The sequence below is a fragment of the Myotis lucifugus genome, unplaced genomic scaffold, assembly GCF_000147115.1.
Source record: "Myotis lucifugus unplaced genomic scaffold, Myoluc2.0 scaffold_478, whole genome shotgun sequence".
In the NCBI taxonomy this organism is placed as follows: Eukaryota; Metazoa; Chordata; class Mammalia; order Chiroptera; family Vespertilionidae; genus Myotis; species Myotis lucifugus.
In genome coordinates, this window is record NW_005871526.1 from 515,924 (window position 1) to 528,039 (window position 12,116).

The following is a 12,116-nucleotide window of genomic DNA, read 5'->3' on the forward strand; positions in this document are numbered from 1 at the left end:
CATCCTTTTGGTTTTCTCTGAAGTGCTGCTAATTTAGTCACTTTTACTTGTACATTCAGAGTGTGGGCGGGTGTGTGTGGGGCAGTCATGTGGGAAAGTGTGGAATCTGAAGACCTTCCTTTCACCATAAGGGATATAAGGGATCCATCCTTCAGCAGCTCAGAGCACAATGTGTCAATTCCCTGGGGCACGAGAGAGTCTAAGTCAGTGTTTTTAAATTGTGGCTTTGACCCAATGGGTAGAAAACCAATTAGTGGGTTGCTACCAACAAAAAAAGAAAGTTAAGTGGATTATTACACATAGAATGTAGCACATGGTGATTATAAGTATTGTTTTTTATTTATTTCATGAACTTTTTCTGTGCAGATATTAATAAAATTCAGTTGAGTACATTCAAAGACCTGGTTGGCTCTTTTAAGGCGTTCCTGAGCGGCAGCATCCCCTCCAGCAGCTGGGAGGAGCCTCCAGGGCTTGTGTCAAGGGCAAGGTTTTTATAGGAAGAACGGTCCGGCAAGGGAGGTGTTGACAAAAGAAAAGAAAGGGTTGTTTTTGGGTCAGGGCAGGTCTTCTCTGGGTAGAGGAGGAGGTTTTATCCTGCAGATTGTCTCTTTTCTGTGGGGGATGGAGAGGCCCAGGTGCCAGGTGGCCTTCCTGGTGCTGACCAGCGAGTTCCAGGTGGTTGGCTGAGAGGATGTTTCTGGGAGTCTGTGGCTCCTCCTTTAACATAAGTGGGTACTAATTAAAAATATATTTCTTGCCCTGGCCAGTGTCGCTCAGTGGGTTGGGCATTGTCCCAGGCACCAGAAGGTTGCCGGTTTGATTCCGGGTCAGGCCACATGCTCAGGTTTCAGGTTCGGTCCTCGGTAGTGATGTGCAGGAGGCAGCTGGTCAGTGTGGATGTTACACTCTCATTGACGTTTCTGTCCCTCCCTCTTCCTTTCTCTCTAAAAATCAGTACAAATATTTAAAATACATATAAATATTTTTTCTTAGTGGGTGGTCACAGTCAAGACAAAATTGAGAAATAGTGTTCTAGATTCCAAAGAGTCTTTTCTAGATGCTAGTTAGGCCTCAGGGCCGATAGCCCTTCTCCAGAGGGCTCTGTGTGACTGTCTCTGGGAGATCATGCCTATGAAATCCCCCTTTTGGAGACTCACAGTGCACATCCATGAATTGTTGGGAAGTCTTGCAGTTAAATGTTTACCAAGTTTATCTGACCACACCCCTTCCCCCAGCCCTTTTAGCATTCTGAGGAGAGTGGGGGGGGGCGTGTCTCGTAACCCTTCCAGCATTCTGAGGAGAGTTTTTGAAAGAACGCACTTTGGGGAATGTTGCTTTTGTCCTGTCCTCACGGGAAAGCTTTGTTGATTCAGTCTGGAAACTTTTGCCCACAGGGCGCGGGTGCCTTTGCTGGGCTGGGCTGCAGGGGTGGGCACCCCGTGGCGGCGGTGTGGAGAGGGAAGGGCTTTCCCTGGGAGCCAGCTGGAGGCTGCTGCCCGCCAGGTGCAGTCTCCCTCTGAGAAGGGGGTTGTGGCCGTGACCAGGGTCCTGATTGCTGAAATGCTTTCTTTTTCCTTTTTCTGCAGATGTGGGACCTGGGAAAAGGCCTGAAGATCCCGCAGCTGTACCAGTCCGGGGTGGCTGTCCTGCTCCTCAGCGTGCTGTCCTCGGTGGGGCTGGCCGCCATGTGAAGAGCTCCGCCCCAGCTCCTCCTCCCCCAGATGATTAGTTCCCTGATTTCCTCAGCTCTCGCCTGTTCAGACCTGCGTGCTTGCACTGTCCCTGGAGCTCAGCTGTGAGAAGGGTCCCAGGGCCCCCTTGTTTCTAGATGGGGTGCTGCAGCAGCTCCCTCTTCCTGCCCCCGCTTGCAGCCTGCTCGGGGCCTAGGAGCCCTTATTCTCTCCATATCGGGCCTTGATTTGTGCTGAGGGTCAGCTCTTGGCTCCTCTTCCTGAGACGGTGGAAACAAAGCCAGCTCTGTGGCCTCTCCCATGCCGACTGGGAGTGGGGCTTTGGGTGCCACTGCCTGTGGGTTGTGGCTTCAAGGACAGTTCTGTTCACTGGTCAGACCCAGGGTCCTTAGCCCCCACATGGTGGGGGTTAGCCTGTTCGGCCAGAGGGAGAGAGAGAGGGTGAGTTGGCTTTTGAAGCAGGTGCTTTGGGGAGAAGATACATAGATTTTGATACAAGAGAAAAATCCAGAAAAGTATTGCTGAACCTGCTAAGGGTTATTTCTTTTCCTTGCAATTCCAGAAAAACAAGCTTCTAATTGTCATGTTTTCTAATCGACATTCATGTGACATCTTTTTCTGAAATTAATTAAAATACTAATTTTGTCTTTGACTCTTCCTTGAAATCTAGAGAAACCAAGAGAATGGCGGTGAGGAGGAGCCAGTTCCCCCCTTCCCTCTGGTCTCGGGCATTTCCGTCCCCCAATCTGACCTCTCTCAGGAGAGAAACAGTCTGTTTTGCAGCTGGGAAGGTTTTCAGGGACTCAGTACAAGCAGCAGAGATGTCCTGCCACGCAGGCACCTCCGAGAAGGAAGGAGTGCTGGGAGGACTCACTCCCTCCTGCTCGATGACGCCAGCTTGGGTCCGAAGCTCCTCTGCCAGGGATGGGACCTGCTGGGACGCTGGGTATTGGACGGAGAAGACATGAGAAGTCGTGGGCATAGAAGAGAGTCTTTATTGTAGCCCAAGTAGCTATGGCTAACAAGGAGCCATCTGACAAAACAGTTCTTCAAAGCAGTCCCAGAAGCAGGCAGCCGCACCCGGCTGGTGAACAATGCATCCTTCCCACAAAGCAGCCTCCCGCGTAGGAGCTAGTGTCTGAGCCAGCGCCTGGGGCTCACAGCACACCTGTTCCGCAAGCAGCCATTAGAGCCAGCTACCTGCTGGTCAGTCATACGGCTTATAGCAACTTAGACCAAAGAGGCTGCTCCAAATAGTGGCCTCAGATTCTAGACGAGCACGCTGCGCAGTGCACAGTGAGAGTGTCCTTGGGGTGCTCAGGAGGAAAATCCGGGTGTGGGAGTGGGTGCTGTGATTCCAACCGACTTCTGGCCATTTCTGGAGTGTAACCAACTTGGTCCTTGTACAAATGTGTACCCCAAGCCTTTGTCATGTTTCCCCCTTCCCCCAACCCTTCTGGTTCTTGGTGATAAGAGGCAGGAGGGAAAAATCAAAATCAGTACAAGAGTCAACAGTGGTGATTATTTTCCAAATTCACCTTTATTCCTGTCATTTCCCTGACGGGCTCTTACTTCACTCATCTCTAGATAGGCTTCCTCAGTGGGGCCCGCGGAGTCCCAGTTTGCGTTCCTGGCCCGGCTCGAGTAGAACCCACCCTGGTCCTACGTGCATGGGCTTCTGGGTGGGCACTTGGGAGCGCTGGCTGGGCTGAGGGGACCCGGAGTGTGACCTGCTGAGGGGTGTGCACTTGGGGGTTGATCTGGGGAACTGAGGTCTGTGGCTGGGGACCTTGGGATGATGGCTGGACTTGGTGCTTGCTGGACAGAGTTCTGGGGTTTCTTCTGACTGGCTGGGTCCTGGGGCTGTCGGGTGGAATAGAAGAGAGCCTGGTCAGGCCTAGTCATTCCCGATCCAGAGGATTCTAAGTGTCTCTCCCCACACCATGGGCCAAAGGTCGGGTTCCAAACAAGAAGAGTTAGAGCTGATACGCTGACCCTGGGGAGGTCAGATGGCCTTGTGCTTGGGGACAGATGTGCTTAGCTCAGCCCTTAAGCACCCAGGTGCTGAGGGACTACACGGCAAGACAGATGGTTAGAGGTCCCTCTGCTGGAGTAGCAGAGGCATAACATTGTGGGGTTGAAATTGAGACGCTGGGATTGGAGGTTAGGTGGGATGAGTAGGTACCTTGCCCAAGATTTCTGGACGAAGCCCATTGGAGGCCTTGAGTAAGTCAGGATTTTTCTGGATCCATTTGGTGAGGGAGGCAGCACCAGCAGCTGTACGGGACGTCAGGGTCACCCGAGCAGGGGGTATCTTCAGAGGCATCTCCCAGGTGCCCATGAAGGAACCCCAAGGACTTGCCTAAAAGGAAGAAGCAGGACTTCTCACTCCTGGCAGTGGCAGACCCTGTATCCATCTGGTTTCCATCCTTTTCCTTTGGGACTGGGTGGCAATGAAACAAGACTGGAAGTGAGCCCCTCCCCCCACTCAGTGACCCTGTTCCGTGGCCTGACCTCTGCTGGCTTCACTTCTGCATCCTCGGGCTGTTTGGCAGCGTGCCCACTGCAGAAGCATCACCGCCGTGGGCATCCGTTTTACACAGGTCACCCATAGTGCAGGGACCTGGTGCTAATACCCTGCCCTGTGGGTAGACTGGCTGGCAGCTTGGGAGCACTCGTGTTCCAGTGTGAATGAGACCGGACTTAACTTCCCAGGCAGCAGGAGACCGCACCTTCCCCAGTGCTCCAGTTGTTGGTAAGAATGGAGGCGAGTGTCTCACCTTGGAACGGGGCACTGAAGGCAGCAGATGGCCACGGTCGTTGGCGATAATCTGAGTGTAGCCTTCGTGGGAAGGAATGCTCTGGGGGAAAGTGGAAGAGAAGCGCTGGGAGAGTGGAGGGAGTATCAGGGCTTGAGTGAGGGCTGAGGGAGTGGAGGATGTGGGGAGAAGGCTGGTGGCAGTGAGTGACGTAGAAACACGTGGATACCTCTTTCGTTGGCTTGGCGAGACACCAGTTCTGCAGATACTTGGGTGAGAATGCTTTTTCGTACTGTGGAGAGAAAGGGGGGAAGCCCTCTGAGCTCCAAGCCCCGCCCGGAGATGACAGCCACAGAGTTGTTGGATTCGAGGATCAAAGGCCTGCACTGCCTGGGGGGCGGTAAGAGGGTGTAGTTTGTTTGGACTAAATGTGTGTTGTCCTAATGGAGCCTCTAGCCCAGTGGTTCTCCACCTTCCTAATGCCGTGACGCTTTAATACAGTTCCTCATGTTGTGGTGACCCCCAACCATAAAATTATTTTCATTGCTACTTCATAACTGTAATTTTGCTACTGTTAGGAATCGTAATGTAAATATCTGATATGCAGGATGTATTTTCATTGTTACAAATTGAACATAATTAAAGCATAGTGATTAATCACAAAAGCAATATGTAATTATATATGTGTTTTCCAATGGTCTTAAGCGACCCCTGTGAAAACGTCGGTCGACCCCCAAAGGGTTGAGAACCGCTGCTCTAGACACACGTGGCAGCTACTGAGCACTTGAAATGTGACAGTCCACACAGGTGCTTGTAAACAAAAAATACGCGGGATTTGAAGGCCTTGGTACAAAAAAGGGAACGTAAAACATTTGATTGTAACTTCTAAAATATTGATGATTAAATGTTGAAATAATATTTTGAATTTATTGGGCTAAATGAGATTATTAAAATTAACCATTTTAAAACATTTATGTAGCTACTAGGAAGTTAAACTTGCATTTGTGATTCGCACTATCTTTTTGTTAGACCACGCTTGTCTAGACCAGCGGTCAGCAAACGCCGTGAGCCAGATCCGCCCGGACTGCTTGAGAGAGCGGAGAATGGTTTTTATAGATGAACATTTGCAGTTGATTTGAGAAAAGGGAACACTAAGTTTGTATCCCAATCAAGCAAAATGTTTCTCCCAAAAGAATCCATTCTTTTCATTAGCGTTATAAACAATGGCACTCAGTTGTTACACTCTGAATTTTGTGTTTTCTGTTGTTATGTAATTGTACTTTCTCATTTTGCCACTTGGCCCACAAAGCCTAAAATGTTTAGTTTCTGGCCCTTTACAGAAAATTTGCTGACCGCTGGTTTAGACCTTACAAGTAACCCAGAGATGCCCTTTGCTGGTCCCTGGGCCCTCCCTACCCTGAGGAGCTGGGAAATTCTCCCTCACCCCCTCTCAGCCAGCCCGCCGTTCAGTGACCAGAATTCTAGGGGAGGTGTCAGTCCAAAGGTAGAATTTTGAAGGCAAAATTAAAAACGTTAAAGAGATGGAAAAAGAGAACTTACCTGGCTGGCACTGTAGTTAGTGGCCATGATCCTGCGACTTCCTGCTGTTTACATTGGTTGCCTGGCAACTGCAGAAGGCTGGCCTTGGAGACAACCTCCCAATTAGCAGGCAGGCACCTTGGGCTCCTTACTCACTTCTTTGGATGACACTACCCTGACCTTTTTTTCCTAGAAGCTAAGAGTATGTAAATGTGAGAAAATTAGCTGAATAGCAACGCTTTTTTTCTTTTTAAATATTTTTATTGATTTCAGAGAGGAAGAGAGATAGAAACATCAACAATGAGAGAATCATTGATTGGCTGCCTCCTGCACACCCCACACTGGGATCGAACCATGACCTCCTGTTTCCTAGGTCAATGCTCAACTGCTGAGCCACGCCAGATGGGCAGCAACCCTTTTCTTCTAGCATAACTGACCCCGCTTTTATCAACTTCCAGGTGGTCTTTGACTGGAGTGACAAGCCAGGGTCCCCCAGAGGTGTGTTCTTGGGCAGTGTGGTGCAGTGTAGCATGGACTTGAGAGCCAGACCTGGGGGTCGAGGCCTTACTTACCATGGGGACATAGGAGCTGTGTGGCACTGGGCACTAGACTCGCGTGGGGATGGCAGAGCCCTGCTTCACAGGGTGAAAGGCAAAGTGAGTACAGAACCAGATAATGCCATGGCACAGTCGGTAGTCAGCACTGTTGAGGCCTGTTTGTAGGGGCCACTACCTTATCTTCCCAGACACGATAACAAAGGAATAATGTTTTAAAAAGCAGCTGACTCAGATTTGTCCCTGGAAAGAAAAGCATATCTTGGCCGTGGTCCTCACGTGACTCCTTGTCCTCCTTCATTCCCTGGAGCCCCAGGTGTGCTGTGGGCTGGCTGAGGCAGGTGAGGAGCTGGTGCTGGACATGGAACAGGACGATGACAGAACCTAGTGCAGGCAGTCCTGTACAGCACACTGGCCTGCTTTGTTTCCTGGGAGGATCTAAGCCTCCCTCGATTGGAAATCGCTATTTATCTCCCCCATACACCATAAAACACAACTATTATTTTTTTTTAACATTTTTATTGATTTCAGAGAGGAAGGGCGAGGGAGAGAAAGATAGAAACATCAGTGATGAGAGAGAATCATTGATCTGCTGCCTCCTGCACACCCCACACAGGATCAAGCCCAAAACCCAGGCATGTGCCCTGACTGGGAATCGAACTGTGACCTCCTGGTTCATAGGTCGCCGCTCAACCATTGAGCCATGCCAGCCAGGCAAAGAAACTATTCTGGGTAACAGCACTTCCTGAGGAGTCCAGAGGACAAGCTGCAGGCAATCAGAGCAACTGAAGAGACATCAGTGCCTCTACCCTAGCGGTGACGGTTAACTTCTGTTTACCTGCATGGCTAAGAGTAAATGGTGGTTATAATGGAAGCAGTGTAGTATGTGGTAGCTATGTGCTTCCACAGTATACAGGGTGGCCATAACGTCTGGAAATAGATACTATCCTATCTAATAATAGACAAACATGGTAATTAACCGTACCTCTGACACGCTTCCCATTGGCTAATCAGGGTGATATGCAAATTAACTGCCAACCAAGATGGCGGCCAGCAGCCAGGCAGCTGAAGCGAACAGGAGGCTTGCTTGCTCCAGTGAAGGAGGAAGCCAAGGTTTCCCGCCTGCAGCTGCTGGGCTCTGAGCTTGCATTCTAAGCAACTATGTTGCAATTATAGAAGCTAAACAAACCCCATGCTTTCAGCAAGCTGGCGGAGCTGGAGTTGCAACAGTGTTTCAATTATAGAAGCCAAACAAAGCCAGATACCTGCTTTCAGCAGCCGAGGTCTCAGAGCTGGAGCCGAGCCTGAGAGCTAAAGCCGGCTCTCAGCTCCAGTGACAGCCATAGAAGGTAAATACATTCCAGAATAAAAAAAAAAAAGGAGAGGTTGGGAGCTTCAGTCACCCATCAGCCTGAAAATGGCCCTCAGCCCCTCACCCAGCCCCTCACCCAGACTGGCCAGGCACCCCAGTGGGGACCCCCCACCCTGAAGGGGGTGTGACCAGCTGCAAACAGCCATCATCCCCTCTTCCAGGCTGGCCAGGCACCCAAGCGGGACCCCCACCCTGATCCGGGACACCCTTCAGGGCAAACCAGCCAGCCCCCACCCGTGCACCAGGCCTCTATCCTATATAGTAAAAGGGTAATATGCCTCCCAGCACCGGGATCAGCAGAGCAGCGAGGCCTCCTAGCACTGGTATCAGCGGAGACTCGAGGCCTCCTGGCCCCTGGAGCAACGTGACAGGGGGCAGCGCCCAAACCCCCTGATCGCCCTGCGGCTCTGTGTGTGACAGGGGGCGGGGCCACAACCTCCCTATCCGCCCTGCTCTGTTCGTGACAGGGGAAGGTGCCCCAACCCCCTGATCGGCCCTGTTCTGTGCGTGACAAGGGGGAGCTCCCCAACCCCCTAATCGGCCTTGCTCTCTGATCAGCCCTGCTCTGTGCCTGATAGGGGGGAGCTCCCCAACCCCCTGATCGGCCCTGCTCTGTGTGTGACAGGCTGCGGCGCCCCAACCCCCCCATGGGCCCTGCTCTGTGTGTGACGGGGTGGAGCCGCAACCTCCCCATCGGCCCTGCTCTGTGTGTGACGGGGGGCGGCGCCACAACCCCCTGATCGGCCCTGCTCTGTGTGTGACAGGGGGCGGTGCCCCAACTCCCCTATCGGCCCTACTCTGTGTGTGACAGGGGGGAGCTCCCCAACCCCCTGATCGGCCCTGCTATGTGCGTGACAGGGGGGAGCTCCCCAACCCCCTGATCGGCCATGCTCTGTGCGTGACAGGGGGCAGTGCCCCAACCCCCTGATCGGCCCTGTTCTGTGCGTGACAAGGGGGAGCTCCCCAACCCCCTGATCGGCCCTGCTCTGTGCGTGACAGGGGGCAGTGCCCCAACCCCCTGATCGGCCTTGCTCTGTGCATGACAGGGGGTGGCGCCGCAACCTCCCCATCAACCCTGCCTTGAGTGTGACAGGGGGTGGCGCCCCAACCCCCCAATCGGCCCTGCTCTGAGCCCGACCAGGGGCTGCACCTAGGAATTGGGCCTGCCCTCTGCCACCCAGGAGCGGGCCTAAGCCAGCAGGTCGTTATCTCCCGAGGGGTCCCAGACTGTGAGAGGGCACAAGTGGGGCTGAGGGACACCCCCCCGCCAGTGCATAAATTTTTGTGCACCAGGCCTCTAGTCCTATCTAATAATCAACAAACATGGTAATTAACCGTACCTCCGACACGCTTCCCATTGGCTAATCAGGGTGATATGCAAATTAACTGCCAACCAAGATGGCGGCCAGCAGCCAGGCAGCTGAAGCGAACAGGAGGCTTGCTTGCTCCAGTGATGGAGGAAGCCAAGTTTTCCCGCCTGCCGCCGCCCAGCTCTGAGCTGCACTCTAAGCAACTATGTTGCAATTATAGAAGCTAAACAATCCCCAGAAACCTGCTTTCAGCCAGCCGGGCCTCAGAGCTGGAGTTGCAACAGTGTTTCAATTATAGAAGCTAAACAAACCCCAGATACCTGCTTTCAGCAGCCGAGGTCTCAGAGCTGGAGCCGAGCCTGAGAGCTAAAGCCGGCTCTCAGCTCCAGTGACAGCCATAGAAGGTAAATAAATCCCAGAATAAAAAAAGAAAAAAGAAAAAAAGGAGAGGTTGGGAGCTTCAGTCACCCGCCAGCCTGAAAACGGCCCTCAGCCCCTCACCCAGACTGGCCAGGCACCCCAGTGGGGACCCCCACCCTGAAGGGAGTGTGACCAGCCTGCAAACAGCCATCATCCCCTCATCCAGGCTGGCCAGGCACCCAAGCGGGACCCCCACCCTGATCTGGGACACCCTTCAGGGCAAACCAGCCGGCCCCCACCCGTGCACCAGGCCTCTATCCTATATAGTAAAAGGGTAATATGCAAACTGACCCTAACAGCAGAAGGACTGGGAATGACTGGTCACTATGACACACACTGACCACCAGGGGGCAGACGCTCAATGCAGGAGCTGCCCTCTGGTGGTCAGGTCGCTCTCACATGGGAGGAGCTCTGCTCAGCCACAAGCCAGGCTGATGGCTGCCAGTACAGTGGTGGTGGTGGGAGCCTCTCCTGCCTCCTCAGCAGCGCTAAGGATGTCCGACTGCAGTTTAGGCCTGCTCCCCGCTGGCAAGTGGACATCCCCAGAGGGCTGCCGGGCTGCCAGAGGGATGTCTGATTGCCATCTTAGGCCCAGTCCCCCGGGGAGCGGGCCTAAGCCAGCAGGTGGTCATCCCCTGAGGGGTCCCAGAGCTGCAAGAGGGCACAGGCCAGGCTGAGGGACCCCCCATGAGTGCACAAATTTTTGTGCACTGGGCCTCTAGTCCTATATAATAAAAGGCTAATATGCAAATCGACTGAACAGCAGAATGACCGGTTGCTATGATGTGCACTGACCACCAAGGGGCAGACGCTCAATGCAGGAGCTGCCCCCTGGTGGTCAGTGCACTCCCACAGAAAGAGTGCCTCTCAGCCAGAAGCCCTGAGCCAGGCTCACAGCTGGTGAGTCCAGTGGCAGTGGCGGGAGCCTCTCCTGTCTCCTTGGCAATGCTAAGGATGTCCGACTGCCAGCTTAGGCCCACTCCCTTCTAGCTCTCTATCCCTCTCCCTTCCTCTCAGTTGGAATCCCTCAGGGGCTCCCAGATTGCAAGAGGGCACAGGCTGGGCTGAGGGACCCTCCTGAGTGCTTGAATTTTGTGCACCAGGACTCTAGTTATTTATAATGTACTGAAATATATAAACAAACCATTCAAATGTATTCATTTATATTTCCGAATTTCTTGGCAACCTTGTACACATAGTACGGCTATAAATGAGGAGAGGTTAAGGAGAGTATGTAAGAAATAGAAAAGGCCCTGATTGTCATCCACAGTTTTGGAAATAAAACTTAGGGGTGAGGGAAGAGTAAAAGGAAGGGTAAAGAGTACCCGAGAATTTCAGTGTTGTGCGGTGTGGGGAACCTAGTCCTCCTGGGTTTCTCATTACATTGACACACAGCGTCTGACACCAGGCCATCCCGTGACACCAGCTGGTGTTCCACCATTTAACTCAGTTCTGACACCATTCACCTGGAGAGAGCTCAGGCCCACAGGTTAAGGGCTCAGCCAATAAGTCCGCCCCCACTTCAGAGGTCATTCAAGTCCAGGCTGTCACCTGTGCTTCTGACCCATCCACTGTACGTCAGAGGTTCCCATGACCCTCCTCAGGTCCACCTCATTTGCTTGGGCAGCTCACAAGGTTTAGGCAAGCACTCCACTTACTGTTTACCAGCTCATTGTAAAAGGGCATGATATCCCTACCCGGTTTGGCTCAATGGATAGAGCGTTGGCGAGTGGATGCACAGGTCCTGGGTTTGATTCTGGTCAGGGCACATGCCCGGATAGTGAACTCGATCCCTAGTGTGGAGCATGCAGGAGGCAGCGGATCAATGATTCTCTCTCATTGATGTTTCTCCCTCTCCCTTCCTCTCTGAAGTATGTATTTTTTAAAAAAAATATACTTTATTGCCCTGACTGGTTTGGCTCAGTGGATGGAGCGTCGACCTGCACACTGAAGGGTCCCAGGTTCAATTCCGGTCAAGGGCATGTGCCTTGGTTGCGGGCACATCCCCAGTGGGGGGCGTGCAGGAGGCAGCTGATCAATGTTTCTCTCTCATTGATGTTTCTGGCACTCTATCCCTCTCCCTTCCTCTCTGTAAAAGATCAATAAATATATATATTGAGAGTTAGAATCATCGATCAGCTGCCTCCTGCATACTCCCCACTGGGGATGTGCCCGCAACCAAGGCACATGACCTTGACCGGAATTGAACCTGGTACTCTTCAGTCCACAGGCCGACACTGAGCCAAACTGGATAGGGCTGAAATATGTATTTTTTTTAAAGTTACATCTTTATTGTTCAGATTATTACAGTTGTTCCTCTTTTTTCCCCCCATAGCTCCCCTCCATACAGTTCCCCTCCCACCCTCCGCCCTCACTCCCCACCCACTGTCCTCATCCATAGGTGCACGATTTTTGTCCAGAATCTTCCCGCATCCCCCACACCCCTTTCCCCCCCAAGAATAGTCAGTCCA

At 52.5% G+C, this 12,116-nt stretch overlaps 2 protein-coding genes across 2 annotated transcripts in view; one reads left to right on the forward strand and one right to left on the reverse strand.

The window, feature by feature from the left end:
- The window catches only part of SDHC (succinate dehydrogenase complex subunit C), a 25,668-nt gene extending 23,325 nt beyond the window's left edge, over positions 1 to 2,343 (forward strand). The window contains exon 7 of the mRNA XM_014445670.2: positions 1,587 to 2,343. Coding sequence (XP_014301156.2) covers positions 1,587 to 1,691 — 105 coding nt within the window. The 3' untranslated portion in view covers positions 1,692 to 2,343. The remainder of the gene's footprint in view (positions 1 to 1,586) is intronic.
- Positions 2,344 to 2,810: 467 nt separating this feature from the next.
- On the reverse strand, positions 2,811 to 7,387 carry CFAP126 (cilia and flagella associated protein 126). Its single transcript, XM_023744595.1, has 6 exons — positions 7,382 to 7,387; positions 6,823 to 6,898; positions 6,427 to 6,538; positions 4,472 to 4,937; positions 3,877 to 4,053; positions 2,811 to 3,554 (listed from the first exon to the last, which is right to left on the reverse strand). Exons 1-6 carry the CDS (start codon positions 7,385 to 7,387, stop codon positions 3,354 to 3,356), a joined length of 1,038 nt encoding a protein of 345 aa, XP_023600363.1. The 3' UTR covers positions 2,811 to 3,353.
- Between the last annotated feature and the right edge of the window lie 4,729 nt (positions 7,388 to 12,116).